The 17600-nt window shown below is 46.7% G+C and overlaps 1 protein-coding gene across 2 annotated transcripts in view; it reads left to right on the forward strand.

Annotated features, from left to right (window-relative positions):
- Window positions 1–17600, forward strand: part of GLIS3 (GLIS family zinc finger 3) — a 445161-nt gene that overhangs the window by 403742 nt on the left and 23819 nt on the right. For both annotated transcript variants that reach the window (XM_047101446.1, XM_047101440.1), the window contains exon 9: window positions 12261–12436. In XM_047101446.1, the coding sequence (XP_046957402.1) occupies window positions 12261–12436 (176 nt within the window). The remainder of the gene's footprint in view (window positions 1–12260; window positions 12437–17600) is intronic.

The following is a 17600-nucleotide window of genomic DNA, read 5'->3' on the forward strand; positions in this document are numbered from 1 at the left end:
GACCTGGCCATGGGTATGCCCAAAAGCTAAGAGGAGGCAGTGCCAGCAATGGGCGGAGCTTCGTGTGTGAATCGGGGAGGAGCCTCTTAAAGGGCACTCGGGACACTAGGCTTTCTCTTGAGGACAGGGATTTGTGTATTTGCCCAGGATGGGTACCCTGGTGATTCTGGCATACATTCCCGAGGCCTCCCTATCCTGTTACCCACGCAGCGAGAGTTCAGAACATATTCTATGCCCAACAGAAGAAAAAATGACAATACACAACCAGTTTGTCTGGTCCCCAAGAGACAAAGGCTGTCCTTTGTAAAGGCTAAACCAGCAAGGCAGCACACGTTTTATGTTATTTTCTGTTTCTAATACAATTTGACACGACAAGTTTCGTCCCTTATAATCCCAAGCTTGTATTTTATGTAGTCATGACCTATATTCGAGGATTTTGAAGAGTCACTTAGTGTTAAAAAAAAAAACAAAAAACCATTCCCCGTGAGCAATCACTCCTCTGACAGGTCACAGACACATCCCACAGGTATAGAAGGGTACGTGACTTACAGGGCGACTATTTTTTTCTTAATGTTAATTTATTTTTGAGATAGAGACTGAGCGCAAGCAGGGGGAGGGGCAGAGAGAGAGGGAGACACAGAATCTGAAACAGGCTCCAGGCTCCAAGCTGTCAGCACAGAGTCCAACACGGGGCTCGAACTCAAAGATTGTGAGATCATGACCTGAGGCGAAGTCGGACGCTTAACCGACTGAGCCACCCTGGTGCCCCTTTACAGGGCAATTATTAAGCACTGGCCCAAAAATAAAGCTTGTCAGCCCTCGCCATTGAAATAACTGGGAAGAGCCCTGGTTGAAAAACAGAGGCTTCAAATGGCCATTTTGTCCGCCCGCACCTTGGCGTCTGCTCTCCCAACGCCACGTGATCGCATACCTCATCCTGTCTCTTTGGGTTGTAGCACTTTCTATACTGAAAACAGTTATCTTCATTTAGTGTCCCATGAAGGGGTCAGTTTCTAGGAAAGTGACTTCCACAGATAATCGAGGTCAAGAGAGGTGGTGTTTAAAATCCACCCACAATACACACACACACACACACACACACACACACACACATGCACACACGTTTTATTTGAGAATCACCGAATGTGATGAACGTTGTTCCCCACGTCTATGCTGTGAGCCTAGAAGAAGCAGAAAATCCCAGTATCCTAGCCTTGAAGATGGAGATTAGAATATTGGGTCTTAGACTGGAAAAGCTTGGGGTCCTGGTGCTTTTTTTTTCTTTGTATCTGTGGAAAGTTTCCGGTACTTTTCGATCTTTATTCCAGGGCAGAGTAGCCCACAAGTCTTTAAACTTCTTCAGTTCTGATCCATGACCGCAGCCATGCTTTATCCTCTATAGCAGATATCAGTTGAGTTATTGGCCTTTGGAATGAGCCTTCTTCTCACAGAGATATTCGCCTTACTAACAGCTTCTTAAATATGCCAACCTGATCTACTCCTCTTAGCACACATGCAGGGAAATTGGTGATACCTGCTCCTTTCTTCTTACTTAGCTAGTGATTGTGAATGGCTCCGATGACGGGGGGGGGGGGGAGCGGAATAAAACAACAAAAGGACATTGCTGAACTGGCTTCTCTAGTCTTGTCTGATTTGTCTCTGATCTGTCTCTAATTTAAATGTCTGTGTTGTCTGCAAAACTTTTATGAGCATCATTTTCAGAGTCCAGTCTGTTTTCTTGATAACGGAGGAGAATAATGAGCTACCTCCATTTACTATTAAGTACTAAAAAGCCTGGGAGTCAACTTTGATTCCTCCCCTTCTCTAGCATTCTCTCATCTGATTAATCTGTAAGTCCTGTTAGCTCGACCTTCAAACACATCTTAAGCCTGATCAGCTCCACTGTCCCCTCCCATCTCAACTCTTGCAGTCCTGAAACTGTCCCCCACGCCAGGGTCTGGTCTGCTCACACCATCCCCTTCTCCCCTCACCCCATTAGCATAGGCAAGGCCATTGCCCCATAGCACCCACATCATGTGAGCTGTCCTTTAAACTGTAAATGCAGGGGCACCTGGGTGGCTCAGTGAGTTAAGCACCCAACTCCAGCTCAGGTCATGATTTCACAGCTCCTGGGTTTGAGCCCCGCGTTGGGCTCTGTGCTGATGGCTCAGAGCCAGGAACCTGCTTCGGATTCTGAGTCTCTCTCTCTGCCCCTCCCCCACACTTGCTCCGCCTCTCAAGAATAAATAAACATTAAAAAAAAACTTGTATTAAAATGTAAATGGAATATCTGACGATTTCCTACTGGGGCCCTTCCCCCACCACACTTGGATAAAGTCTGAACTCCTTTTTGTAGGCTCCTGGGCCCTCTGTGGTCTGGCCTTAATCACATCCATTTACCACTGCTCCTCCTGCTTGTTCTGCCCCAGCCACACTGGCTTTCTTGCGATTCCTGGAAAACACCAGCTCATCTTGCCTCGGGGCCTTTGTACATGCTGTTCCTGAAACTTGAAAGGCACCTTCACCGGAAGTTAACATGATCTGTGCCTTCGTTTCCGGTGTCTGCTCAAACGCGAACCGCTTTGGAAAGGCCTCTCTTGACCACTTCACCTCAACACCCCCCCCCCCGCTCACCCCCCCCAACCCCGCTCTCTTCTGTTAACTCTATTTCTCTTCATAGATTTAACAGCCCCTGAGATTACACTGTCTGCTTACTGATTGGCTTACAATCCACTAGAGCCGTAGCTCCCTGAGAGCAGAGACGATGTCATGCTTACAGCTCTTCCCCCACCGCCCTCAGCGCTTGGGAATTGTGTGGAATGAACAGGATGTGAACAGAAGGGAGGACTGCAGCTATGATTCCTTTATCATTTCTGGGAAAGGTAACAGGAATCCGGGGCAGGTGATGGCTGGTCTTCCAAGTGCACGTTCTCCTCTGCGTCACCTCAGGGCAAAGCAGGAGACGCTGATGCGAGCACACGTGTGTCACTACACCAAACAAATAGCTTGACTCTTGGTCCAAATATCCCTTCACATCAGATTGCTTTCCATGTATTTCTTTTTAATTTTGAAGTGCACTCGTTCTTCATTTTAAAGAGGTCTCGTTCATTTCACCCCTGAAAGCCAAGTCAGCCATCTTTATTTTGTTCCCACATTCCAAACAAATCCACCTCATGCAAAGCCCAAGATGATGTTTTTTTTTTTTTTTTAGTCCCCTTGGATTTTCAGTCAGGAAAGTGAGTCATGACAATAACAAGAAAGGCTTGAGGTAAAATAGAATTCCTTTTCTCGCAACCTCTACTTTAGTGCGTTGGCACGGGGCAACATGGAGTTCAAACTAAGCCATTATGTTCTTGACATGTATCTGTGTGTTCCTGTCACAGAGCTTCTCTGAAACAAGTCCTAGGGAGGCAGAATTCCTAAACTGAAAGCCCACGAGCCTTTCTAGCCTGAGTCTCAAGACACTGGCCCATTACAAAGTGCCTGGTGTCTGACAAAGAAAAGGCTGTTCGAAGGAAAGCCTTTCCTGAGTGTTTCTAGTGGGATATGGAAATCAACTTTATCTTTTCCCCTCTTGTGTGGGGGCGGGAGGGGGGGAATTGGCTGGGAAGAAACTGTATTGTGTCCTTTTGCAAGTGAAGGTCCATCTGCCTATTAGTGGTGAGGAGACCACTGAGGGGAGCAGAAGCCAAGAGACAAAGGTTCTTTGCTTCCTTTACTGAAAAAATAGTCGTCATTTGCTTTTCTGTTTTGTTGAAAGGAGAAACACCTTTCTCTGTTTTAATCATCTTCTTCACAGTAAATGACTGGAATCGTTCTCTTGAATAAGATGATCTCCCCTCAGAAACAGAAACTGTGGTCTCTGGACAGATAGAATATACAACTGGACATCAGCACCAACTGGGCAAAGGTACCGTCTACCTGGACACAGAAATTGGCACCTGCCCGGGAGCTCAGTCTGTTCAACAGAGTAATTTGTCAACAGCAGTGACCAACATTTATCATATACTGTACTTATCTCTGCGTAGGACTGGATGAGGAGATACAAAAGGGTAGCAAACACCCCCAAGCATTTGATGCTCTTTCTGTGTATAAGAGCCAAGGGCCCTTCTCTACTTGGGAATTTTTACTAGATGTGTTTTCCTCCCATTCATTTCTCCAACCAGATGTTAAGCCTTGTATTCAGGGGAAGGTACAGAAAATTCCTTTGTGGTTACTACAATAGTAACCTGGCATCCTGAAGATGAAAACAATAAATCACACATAAACAGCACATGTTATTACTGACCAAATCACCACCCAGTTAGATCCTTTTCAAATTGATGCATTATATTGACTCTCAGGGTCTCATTTGGCAGTGGCTTTCAAAGGCACCTGGCCATCCTGGGCAGCAGGATGGCATCTGAAGTTAATTCTAGAAGTAAAGTTCTTCTGATGTCGTCAGAAGACTCGTGCTCACATTTTGAGACCAGGGGAAAGGCACGGAAGGGGCGGTTTTTTATCTGCCCACACCTCCCTTTCTCGTGTGTACTCCCAAACAACATTTTTCTCCCTCGTTTTTCATCTGGCTTTCTCATTACTCTCCCTTCTGAACGTTTCTCTTTCATCCGATGCACTCCGTGGCAAAGCAGACTGCACTCTGTGCCTAACACCGAGCCGAACAAGAGAGAGTCTTCTCTTTGCCACAGGGCCATGAGTTAATCCCTTTGCTTTGACCTGCTCAGAGCTGCCCAAAGGATGGTATCATTGCAGAAGGTCTTTTGTTTTGTTTTGTTTTGTTTTGTTTGATTTTTGGTTTTTTTAATTGCAGCATTTTTGACATCAAATGTCTAAGACCACTCAGGATAAATTCTCTTCTGGTCGGTGGTTTTTTTTTTCTTTTTTTTTGTAAAGACGATTTGGCAGAATCAGACTTTTCTTCCCTTTCTCCCCATCACATCAGATTCTGAAATAGACAAACAACTGAGTCACAGCCAATTCTGCAGTCAAGATAGTCCAAAAAATTCCGGCTCTTGGTTAAATGTGTCCTGCATAATTCATTTCTCTGACATATCCGGGTGTCCTCTCCCCCTCCCTGTTCGTTTCCACAGTGGGGAGATACTGTGATGCCCTCAGCCCTGCTTCAGTCTACACCCGAAAAAAAAAAAAACACTTCTCTGCCTTGGGCACTGATAACTTTGTTTTCTGGAGTGAGAACTGACCCCCTCTCCCCAAACGGAGCCAAGTGTCCTCTAGAACACGATCCTTTCTACTTCCCAGAAACACTCACTCATCAGAATATACACGTGGGTCTTTAAAAAGCCTCGGTGATCATTTCACCTACAGCCCGATTCACAGCCCTCATTTTGTCACGGTCTGTGGAGGCACAGGCAATCATTTCTGAGTCCTGGTCTTGTCCACTGTGATAAATTATCTGCAGTTAATATTGACCCAGCCTCTCGTGAGGAGAATGAAACGCTAAGCCCTTCCAGGAGATGGATTCAGCTCTTTGACTGGTTTGGAACAGAATCCTCGGACGGACGTACAGCTCTTGGCCTGCTTTGGCCCTGCCCAGATGGACAGTGTTGCAATTACCCACACTTCCCAGCGGCTGTTTCTTCATTACTGAAAGCTGGTCTTGATTGTCTCAGAAGCAGAATTCAATTTGCAGTTCCCCCAGTAACGTGCTGTGATTCATTCGGGGACAAATCTGGATTGAACTGAGTCCAAGTGTCTCTTTTGTGAGACAGAAGGGAAGTATAAGTAGATACTATAGTCACCCAGATGAGTCAGCCAGGAATTCATGAAGTGATTCATAAATCGTTATAAAGACCACTAAAGTCTACTAAAATGGAGTGCTGTCTGGCTATACAAAGTGGGGTATTATCATTGGGGGGTTTTTTTTAGATGTTAAATCAGATGTGAAATCCTTAAAACTGTGCTTTTCTTTTTAGGTTTTGAAAAGGATTCCTTTTTTCCCCCCCTCTGTAGTTGGCCAACTGCTAAAGCCATTTTTTATTGATCGGTTTTCACAGATGAATTTAAAAACCACCGCAGTTCTCTGGGGGATAACAAATACCTCCCCAAATCCACCATAGACCAGTTTGTATCCATTATTTCTACTCCCTAGCAGCAAATCAATAATATTTTCCGTGTGAATACAATGAAACAAGTTGTTCTGATGCATTCTTCCTTCTTTGGGAGGTCTGTTACCCCCCGGGGGAGGGGGGGGGAGAACTGTCCAAAGCACATATCAACCAACATTTAATCCACTTGATCATGGAAACCCCTCTTTTCAAAGTATTAACCCCCAACCCGGTGCTAAGACGCTCAGTCCTGTATTGCTGGTTACAGCTGCTTGCATACACAGCACAAATGAAGAAAAGTAAGACGTACTTATGACATGTGCTTAACCTGCAACGTGGTCTGTTAGTCAATTTTGTTTGAAGAAATACAGTATGTAGTTGACACAGAAATACCTTGGACTTAGAGACAGGAGAGAGAGCGTTATCTGAAAGCACTTATCCAGTTGGAAAAGACAAAAGGTGTAAGCCCAGCTTGGCCATATGAAGAGCATAGCGCCTACCAGAGTGAGTTCACCAAAGCAAACTGGGACACTCATTGCCAAGTTTCTTAAAGGCAGTGGGTTGCTGATCCGCCCATCCCCATCAGCTGGTGATAAGGTTCAGAATCTCAGACGCTCACAGGAGTCCCCATCCCCCTCCCTCACCCCGCCCATTCACCTTGCCCTGCATCTCCACTAGAGGGCATCTTTCCTTATAAGGATAAAGCGAGGTCTGGAGAACTAGCTGTGTGGGCAACCATTTTGTGTCTTTGGGCCTACTTTATGTCATCCAAATAAGGTGGTGCTCCAGTGCCCTTCAGCTAGAACATTATATGATTGTATGAATTTGTGAACTCAGGATACTCTGGTGGGAAACCCAGTACCGAGAAATGAGACTCTTACACAAGGCCACCATATCTGCCCTTAGAACTAGAAAATTAGCCAGCTGACCAAATGCCTTGTTTTCTTTGAGCCATGGTATCCGTATCTGAGTAGTCAAGAGAGGAGAGAGTCCTCTAATATTTTTTATTTCAAGAACTCAATAGAAATGGAATGCCGTGCTGGAACCACAGTCTTACACAGCTGTCAAGCACTGGGTATGGGTCAATGTCACAGTTACCTTACGTGCACGTTCTGTTGAGAGCAGTCCTTCCATAAACATGTACTGATCAGCTGGAAAGTGTCAGACATTCATTCTAAAATACTCTGAGATCTCTGACCTCCCAATTTAAAATTGTTCATAATCTACCCCCAGCCTTCACCTTCCATTCTTGATGTTTCTCCCTGGTACTCGTGTCCCAAGTACAATGTATAGTTTGCTTATTTGACTTTGTTCATTGTCTGCCTCCCCTCACCAAAATATAAGCCCCACAAAGGCAGGGATACAGGTCATGTCTTTCGCTGTCCCTAGTGATCAGAATAGAGCCACACACTGGGTCAGTGCTCAGTAAATATCTCTTGGATGAAGAAAGGAATATGTTATCTCAGATTTTACGATCCCCAGTAGGGGCTAAGATTATCTTTACTTTGTACTTGAATTTGAGGCTGGGAGAAGTCGGGGAATTTATTCAAGATTACCCAGCTAGTGAGGAACAGAGCCAGAATCCAACCCCAGTGGGTCTTCAGCGATATCTGTCTCCTTCTCCTGCCATCTGCAATTTTTCTGCACGTGAACCTCACTCGTTCTGTGTTTCTCCGTTGGGACCTACCATTCTGTGAAACGATGTAAGATTGTTTCTGAGTACTGTATTTACAGGAAAGATGGCCTCTTTGCTTCTGGCCCACCTCACTGCAAGGTTGGGAGACTCAGTATGAGCCGAGGGTGGGAGCAGACCACAGAACGGAAGGACTGTAACCGACTAGCTACCCCGAACAACCAGACGTTTCCTAAGATGTGTGTAGATACGTAGCTATAGAAGCCTTTTTAAGTCCTTTTTTCCCAGAAGCTTTTTGATGAGCCCTTTAAAACCTGTTTCCTGCCTGGGTTTTGTTGTTGTTGTGTTGTTCTGTTTTGTTTTTTGGCAGGAGGGTGGGGGAAGGGTACAAACCATTGAACCATGGCTCATGCTGAGGTTACATAAACTCCTCCACTGAATGAGTACAAACGGTTGACTCAGTTCTCTGGTTTGCTTTTGTGTGAAGTGTTTCTGGTAAGCAGTGATGTCTCAAAAAAAAAAAAAATTCTAGTCCGTTGTGTGTGTTCTGACATTAACAATCTTCTAATGTTTCAAAGAAGAGACTGGTGAGCTGTGTTAAATGAAATCTGTGAAATGTCAACTGCGGATCCACAGCAGGGGGGGACAGAGTTGGACCTAGAAAGATTTCAGACCTTCTCTCCTCTGGCTCTTGGACACTGCCGTAACTCAGAATGAATTAGAGTGACGTCGTCATCTTGTCCTGACGTGATGGGGGATGAGCTGTTCCATGGGAGGAAAATTGTAAATCACTGTAACTTAGACTCAGCATCAAACTTGTTTATTTTAGCATCAAAATATTTTAATTCCCTGGCTTTGGATTTAAAAAAAAAAATTCCCTGTTTTGGGCAGAATGCTCAGATCATATCCATTGTGGTAGGTGTGTGAGCATGTGTTCAAAAACCAAGGTTGGAAAATCAGCGAGGACGCTAAGACAAAGGGCTCGTGAGGCCCCACACCCGACCTTCAGTAACAGTGAGAACTTTCCACCTTTGGCGTAATGAGCTCCCGTTTAAGTGTGCGTGTTCTCGGTTCTTCACTCGTTTCTGGAGTGAATGGCCTCAAACCACTCAAGTTTCTTGAGTCCTTTTGGCTTTAAGAAAAAAACGTTTCCTGGGGCGCCTGGGTGGCTCAGTCAGTTAAGCGTCTGACTTAGGCTCAGGTCACGATCTTGCGGTTCATGAGTTCGAGCACTGCGTCAGGCTCTGTGCTGACAGCTCAGAACCTGGACCCTGCGTCGGATCCTGTGTCTTCCTTTTTCTTTGCCCCTCCCCCGCTCACAGTCTGTCTCCCTCTCTCAGAAATAAATAAGCATTTAAAAATTTTAAAAAATAAATAAAATATTTCTGACATCTGTCTTGTTACAAGTTGGCAGTGATTGTTCCAGAAGCTCCCAGGACCTTCCCTCTAACAGAGGGACTTCCCCACTTTTGCCCTCCTCCCCTGCCCCCTCACCCCTCTAATTTTGATGTGCTTAATTCTAGCCTACCTTGGGCTGGTTAACTAGTAAGCAGGTCTATAAAAATTGAATTTAAATTAGCGAGATTGGGAGAGATTTTTCAATAACATCCCATGTACCATTTTTCAGCAGTGACAAAATTAAATCTACGTGCTGTACTTGAAAATCAATCACATTTACACACTCGTTTCTTACACTGGGCTTTTCCGTGCTGAATTCTTATTCCCTGGTTCCTAGCAATCGTTGGATAATCATAATCACATCTTGTCACTTTTCACCTTTTCTATGTATGCGTAAAAGTTAAGATTTCTGTTGGAGTCCCTTCCCTTTCCAAATCAAGGACTTCTCAAGGTGTTCATTTATCTCAGCCAGAATAGTTTACATTTAAATTTTTATTAGGACTTTATATGAAGGGACATAGTATATTTTAAAATTATGTTAATTTAATGCCATGTAATCTTACTTGTTTGAACATGGAGAAAACTTTAGTCAGAATTAGCAAACAGCCAAATGTGGAGTGAGTTGAAGGCTCAGTAGGTATATTTTACTCCCTCCCAACATCTCTGCGATCAGCATTGCTAACACCTTGATGTAATAGCCCCCACATCTGTCTTCCTTTGCTCACCATCAGTACTTTATGTAATATGTGGTAGCCAAGAGGGCATGGCCAAAGTTTGGAACTTGTGTGAATGAATAGGTAAGAATGATGTATAATTACTGTATAATTATATATTCCCTAGATAGATACATGGATGTATCATTTGTAGGTAGATATATAATCTATGTATAGCTATAGAGTCGGTTTGTAGGAATGTAAATTCTGGATGACTCCTTAATGGATTCTGTCCTTTTAGTTGGTTGAATTCTCCCCTCTTTATAGCAAGTAATCACAGTTCACCCTATAGCCACATCATCCCTAATTACAGAAAGATGAGATTTTATATTGCTGACAGTCTTTGCCTCCTTCCCCCTCCCCCTCTGCCTTTTCTCTCTTTGTTAATCAAACCCTTGTGTATGAGCCTGACTCACTTGCTGGGGGACGGGGGAAACGGAATCCCTTTCTTCCATCAAGCCGCCAATATCAGGCTCAGACTTCTCCGTACTGTGACTTGTGCCATCCACACATCTCTGCCCCATTGGACCTCGACAGAAAGGAAAAGCGGCTGAAGCACCAGAGAAAAGTCCAGAAAACCATCGAGAGTGTGCCGCGTCTTTTATTCCCAGATGAAGAAATAGAATTAGGAAGCAAGGCAAAGGAGCTCGCTGCCTTGCTCAGAACCGGAACTGAGATGCCCGTGACACAGGTTGTCTTGCAATCCAAATCCTCCCCCCTCTCCCTGAGGGCTTCCTGCCCACGGGGCTCAGGGGGTTGGGTGGTGGTGTGGACTCAGTTTAGCCCTGAAGCCTGCGATCCCACAATTCCTCAGCCCCCTCCCACGACCTCAGACAGCCTTGCCAGACACATTAGAGACATACTCCCCAGGAAAATCGCCTCCATATGAGGAATCCCGGCCTGCGAGTTCCCACTAGATGTTCTCAGGGCAATGCCAGGGCTCATTTGCTGGCCAGGGCTCAATGGCTTTCAGAGCCATTCAGTTCAGCACGTCTTTTCAGGCTAATTCCAATTAGGATGAGACACTTCAAAGATACGTATTTCCCCGGCCCCGGGGCGCTCGGTTACCGGTCTCCTTCAGCAAAGTGAAAATAAGCATCTGACCCAGCCAGCGTGTTTCGGCCTCGTCCAGAGACTTCTCTTCTCCAGAGGTTGGCGAGTGCCAACCCCCCTCCTTGGTTCCCGCACCCCCTTCCCTCACAGCCTCCTCAGGGGGATTTTGGCCCACGCTTTATTACTGCCGCAGCACGAACGGCCAGGCTGGGCCCTGTTAACTGCCCCGATTCACAGCATTGCAGGTCACTTTATAAATCTGACCGGTTCCGTGTCCCTTTCTACCATCCATGGCCCTACACAAGAGCCCAGCAACGTGAAGGGACTCATCCTTGTGAACTAAGCCGTGAACACCGCGGGCAACCTCTACGGGTCGGCGTAACACAAAGCCTGTCTTTTCACCCGGTGTCAGAAACAACCCACTGGAAGTTTTCAGCTTACTGGGCCTTTTGGGGGGGACTGGCCAATTCACTGCTGACACAGTTTGCTCCCCAGTTACTTTGCGGCTTCATTGCACCACACCGACGGGTTCCCCGGGCCGCCCCACTCGTGACGGCAGTCCGTGGACACCGGTAAACCTTAACCCTGCACTCGCGGGTACACCTTCCCTTCAGCGCTGGCAGGTCCGAACTGTCATTTGGAACCCAGGGAGTGAGACCCTGCCACTTGCCCCCTTACACTTAGAAGACTGGCAGAAAGCTGTCAGGCTTGGATCTCAGGTTAGTTGACCGTGTCCCCTTGTTTGAACATCTGCACGTCCCTGCTCAGAAAGCTGCCGACAGTTCTGTTACGATTAGCACGCGTGACCGTGAAAGATGTCCCACATCGTGTTCCCGTTGTGCCCTGGGCAGTGTTCTCTACCGCGCGCGGAACCCACTCGGGTAGCCTGGGTTCTGGGTCCCCCGCTCGACCTTTGAGGCTCAAATTCACGCAGTCTTGGCAGAAGAAAATGTATTGTTGAAAGAGAACAGGGTTAGAGAGGCTTACCTCGCGGAACAAAATGTTTATGAGCTAAGTGTAAATGAATCAGAAACATAAGGATCAAATTTCCCCTGAAATGCAAACGAATTTAAAAATTAGCAGGAAAAAAGGGGCCTGGCAAAAGACATGCTTTGCATTTCACCAAAGCCAGAGTATTTGAAATGCCTTTGGAGAGGCTTCACAGACCCAAACTGTGACTGCATTTTCCCTTTGTTGATCTCTTTCATCCCCTCAGTATCTCCATTGAGAAGTCAGTGGTTGAAAAGGGGAGAGGAAAGTCTTCACCAGTTTCTTTTGAGGGCTTTTTGTCACACTCTCATCCAGCCACTGTGGACATTAGAATTCAGCTTTGAAGACTTTGCCTCTGCTCCTGCTTTTTAATGTCCCTCACGCTTCCTCTTACGGTCCTTTTCCCAGGTTTGTACCTTCTGCCCCGTCCCCTCACATCAGCCCCCGGAGGGTTCCAGCTGCTTCTTCGGTCATGCAGAGGACGCAGCCCCCCCACCCCCAGCAGCCAGTGGGCGCGTCGCACCTGAAGTCTTACCAGCCAGAAACAAATGCTTCCTTTCAACCAAATGGAATCCATGTTCATGGTAAGTGGGGAACCGGCCACCGCCTTGAGTCTTGAACGGCGATGTTGTGCTGTCGCTTTTAGACAGATGTCTTAGTTACCAGGGGTGAGTTTCTGTGGTTCTGTCACACACCAGGCTTTGGCTTTAACGGCTTTCCTCTCAGATGTCACCCTTTGGGGCACCTGAGCGGCTCAGTCAGTTGAGCGTCCAACTCTTGATTTTGGCTCAGGTCACGATCTCATGGTTTGTGGGATCAAGCCCTGTGTCAGGCTCTGTGCTGACATGGTGGAGCCCACTTGGGATTCTCTCTCCCTCCCTCTCGCTCTCTGCCCCTCCCCCACTCAAAATAAATGCATAAAAACTTCAAAAACTTTTTGTAAAATAAAATAGAATGTCACCCTTCATCATCCTGAACTCTCATAGTATTTTCCTGGTGTTGGCGCTAAGCTGATATAACTTATGACACCCCAAAGTGGTCAGCCCAAGATGGTGATCTGTTCATTGGCCGGGAATTCAACACCTCACAGATAGGCCCTAACGACAGCATCTCGCTTCCTAAACAAAAAACAGTGACGTAAAAGGGAACAGGAATGCTTTTGCCCAGGCGTGCCCCTCCTCCCACAGGCCCCATATCCCCAGAGCCTCTCCATCCTTCAAGGCCCAGGTGAAATGACACTTCCTCTCAGCAGCCCTCCCTGGTTTCCTAGCTGGATTTCATCTCTCCTGACTCTGGACTCTGATTGCACGTCACCTGCATCTCTCTGATGGCACTCTTGCTCTCTCTCTCTGCCTCGTGCGTTACTACTTTGTGAGGAAAACCTGCCTTTACTTCCTCCCGAGGTCAGAATTTTCTGACTCGTTCTTTCTCGGAAAGAACTTCGCACAGTACTCTGCACGTTGTGAAGATGCGTAGATACTTGAGAAGTTCAGAGAGGAAGAAGAGGAGAGAAGGAAAGCAAGAAAAATCATGATGGTGTTCACAAAATGTACAGATCCGCTGTGTAACTTGGAACATACGTGGAGAACTAAGTTTGGCTTAAATTCTTTCTTTACACCAGTTTTGCTGACTCAGGCACCTGTTTCTGTGAACATCCCTAGAGTTCAGATGCCAAGTCATGTAGAGTAGACCATGCATAACCTTTTGCTTCCTGGAGGCAAAGGGGATACTATCCATTTAAATAAGAGTTTCAACTCCTTCTGAAAACTAGGATTCTCCTCCATCTGTCTCTTGCCGATTCCTCAATTTGCTCACACGAGTTCATGACCTGAGCCGAAGTCGGGCGCTTAACCGACTGAGCCACCCAGGTGCCCCTCCCTCCCTTGCCTTTATGGGACTCGTTGAGAAGAGGGATAATGTTTCTAGTCTTAGAGCAAGCGTAACTCTTGGTGCAAAGTAGGCATTTAGTAAATATTTACTGAATAGATGATTGACACTCTCGCATTCCACAAATGCAAAATGAAACAAGACCCAGAAAATGAGACCTACCTTGTGATTTTGCCCTACCTCTTGGCCAAAGGCTCTTCTTCCATATTCCTCTTCTTTAGTGGGATCATGAATACATCGTCAACTTGAAATTGTTGAGTTGTTTTGTTTTTTTAACTTTGACTTTAATTGTTAAAAATTCCCATGGCCAATCAGAAACTGCTAACAGCAGCCTAAAAATAAATACATATGGTGAGTCTTTCTGGAATAGATCAGGCTACGGTTGTGCAAACTGGGAAATCATAACTCTCTCGTAGAAGATGGGCAAGTGGCCCGCTGTGATGGGCTTGCAAAGGGAGTGTCCATGCTTTAGCCACTGGGCCACTGCTGGGAATGACGGAGTAGGCATCCAGACACAGCCTTACTTCATCCTCCAAGCATTTTGTCTGAAAATGTTTTTCTGGAACTTGCTAGGCACGAGCATTGCTCGTCAACTGCTCCTTAGGATGAGGAGAAAATTGATCTAATATTTTTCAAGTGGGTGATACAGTGCTGGGGGCAAGAGGAGGTGCAGAGACCTTCTAAATGAGTTGTAATTATTGGCCGTGCCTTTCAGCTTCGGTTGGATTAGTTTGCTGGGTGATGTCATACAGCATCTTGGTCACGGGGAACTTCATCCCCTAATAAAACTAGGTCTTTAAAAGCCCAAGCACTGTGTCACAGTTGCTAACACAACAGCCACAATGAGTGAGTGTCCTGTCTTTCAAGAAGGTCATGGCTTTATTGAGTGCCGTCCCCCCTCCATCCTTTCCGTACTCCCTGCGGTAGGTAGAGGTCAGAGAAAATGTCATCAGTATATTTTTAGAGATGGGAACTGAGACCTAGAAGAATATCAAATGTCTAGGCATTGCTGCCTTCTTGGCAAAGCCCTTGGATGTCTTTTACAAGACGTCCACATTTCCAAGCCACGTTCTTCATCTACGTGTTTCTAAATCAAAGGCACACCAAAATATGTGTCTGCATCTTTCCATGAGGAAATATATTTGTATGTAGATGCTGTTGCCTTACAGAGAGCCTTAGAATTAAAAGGCCTTTGGTCCTACAGATGTGGATGAAAATGAGGTCCCACTGAGTTTCACTCCCGCCATATTAATTGATACAGCGCTTCGACCTTGTGGTGTGTGTGTGTGTGTGTGTGTCTTTGTTTATTTACTTACTATCAAAGTATGCTTGACATACAATGTTATATTAGTTTCAGGTGTACAATGTAGTGATTGGACAATTCTGTATGTTACACTGCACTCACCATGATAAGTGTACTTACCATCTGTCACCATACAACATTATTACTATATTAATGAGTGTTTTGTAAAAGGCGTACTTTGAAAAGATGAATAGTATTGCTTTTTCGAGTTCCCTCGCCTGGTGAATGACCTAGGACTAGAGCTCAGTTTTGTCGATTCTTCGTCTATTCTGTCCATTGATAATGCCTTCATGAGGAAGGTGGATAAGGTGTCATTTCTTTTCATGTTTGAGTGTTGATAGCATTTACGGGCGTCTGTTTGGGTGGTATCTCCAAGGCAACTTGTAAGTACATTTTAGTCTTTTATTTTAGATGTAAACAGAGGAACAACCCTTTCCAATCATGTAAGCTTGTTCCTCAGTCTTTTCTTTCTCTTTGGGACCATTCTCTTGCCCGGGCAAGCTTCAGAATTTTGCCTGGATTAGTTGCCTGAGAGTTGATATTTGTACATTTTGTTACGGTGCTAATGGATAATTTCTTTTTAAATGCCCTATTCATTCCGGGCTGTTAGAATGCCATGGGAATTCCTAGAACAGGGTTTTCACAACCCTCCTGCTTCTGGACCCATCAAGGAGAGGCCACATTCAATTCCGCAAATGACATGAATGTCATTTAATCGATGCAGTGATACAGGCAATACCACCACTACTAATATCAAGAAGTACCCGGTTAACTCAGAGGAGGGTGTCAGAGAAGCGTTCCTAGAGGGGACTCCAGAGTAGGCTTTTGAAGATGAGTAGCTCATTGGGTAGGCTGTGTGGGCAGAGGCCTTCCGGGCAGGGGAAAGTGAAGTGCACAGGCAGGAACGCAGACCACAGCATGGCATGTCAGAGAGTAGAGCCAAAGGCAGTTTGTTTGCGGCTGGGAGGCACAGGTTAAGCCTTGGAGTCGAGAGAGGGAGAGGAGGCTGGAAACCAGCAAGAGGAGCTCAGGGAGGGATTGGGGCCGTGCTAAGTGTAATACCACTGAGTGAAGAAGCCATCCCGCCATTTTAGGAAAGTAAGCCAGGGCATTGTGTGGGGACCGGAACTGGAGAGGTAGAGATGTTACATGCGAACTGCTGGGATTATATCAGACCATCCCCATAGAGCAGCCAAATAACAGTGACCTGAATAAACAGTCTGGTTCACTCAGGTGCGGCTGGTAAAGTAGAGGAATGATGTCAGAATAGCGCGGAATTTTGTTTGTCCGCCCGCAGTCTTTTCTAGGCAAGACGAGCTGGAGTAGCAAAAGAAGAGGATGAAAAAGCCTTCAGCCCAGCTGCCGCAGAGGCGGGAGCCCCTTTAGCCCAATCTTAATACAACTGGAAATGAGCACGACCTTAAGGGCTCCTTCCCCAGAGAGGAGCGCACCTGGCCTCACGCGGCCCCTGGCTACTGGCCCAGCCGGTTCTAGCACCTGTCCTCTCAGTTCCTGCCAGCCCACGTTTCCAGTTGCCACTGTTGTGCATTTTGGAACCACCAAGGAGCCTCCTGCCACCCGGAACTGGCTGCTCCAGTTCCCTCTTGATTATGTTGTTAGTGCTGTAGTTGGAAGCTTTCGTCGAGTTTGAGTGGCCTGTCCCAATCCCAAGTTTTCCCAGAGAGCCTGTTCTTTGTAACCCACGGGGCACAGAGCACGAGACTTTTCTGAGTTTGCTTCTTGTGTTAGAGCAGCACCCCCAGTGTATGGGTTTGCATGACGCCCGGTTGTAGACACTGCTTGGTGCGGGGGTGGCCCACGGAGCCCACGATGTGCCCGCCCCTGCCAGCTTCCGGCTTTGGCATCTGTGGCTTCCATCCGCCTGGTGACAGCATCGGTGTGACGTTCCCTGTGTCTTGTCCCAGTGTCAGGCAGAGGGCAAGAGAGCAGTGAAGGACAAGCACACCCCCCCCCGCCCCCGCACTTCGTCACGTGGCTACCCTCACATGCAAGGATCTCTGGGAGGAAGGCTATTTCGGTGCATTGCCGGGCTTAACAAAATTGCGGTTCTGTTAATGATCTTTATCAGGTAGCCACGCTGCAGGGCCTGCCAAACATTCCCCGGGCCGGTTTTCCGATCTGTGAAATGGAACTGTCTCACAGATTCCTTCACACAGATCGCCTCTGAGAAATCCAGAGTAGAGGCTTTCTGGGGATTCTGCCTCCCAGTCGCTTCGGTCTCTGTGTTTTCCATGGCTTGCTCTTGTTGTCGCCTCTGGAATTGCCAGTTGCCAACGCACAGATTTCCATCACACATGACCCAGTCATTAGATTTCATCGGGAAAACAACACAGAGCTGCCTCCCAGCCCTAGCAGGCTGATAGCAGGGCACTGGCGGGGAGCGGGAGCTTCTCTGTCTGTCCTGGCTCCTGTGGTTCTCTCTCGTGATTGAGTACTGCCCTGCCTGCTGGCCCTGTAGGAGCTGGCCGGTCAGCTCCCAGACGCTGGTGGCATTCTCCCTCCCCAGTGTGGCGTGGTAAGGCTGACAGCCCCATTGA

Source organism: Lynx rufus, unplaced genomic scaffold (assembly GCF_022079265.1).
Source record: "Lynx rufus isolate CCGP_SWC_20201006 ecotype Redwood Valley unplaced genomic scaffold, mLynRuf1.p SCAF_10, whole genome shotgun sequence".
Classification (NCBI taxonomy): domain Eukaryota; kingdom Metazoa; phylum Chordata; class Mammalia; order Carnivora; family Felidae; genus Lynx; species Lynx rufus.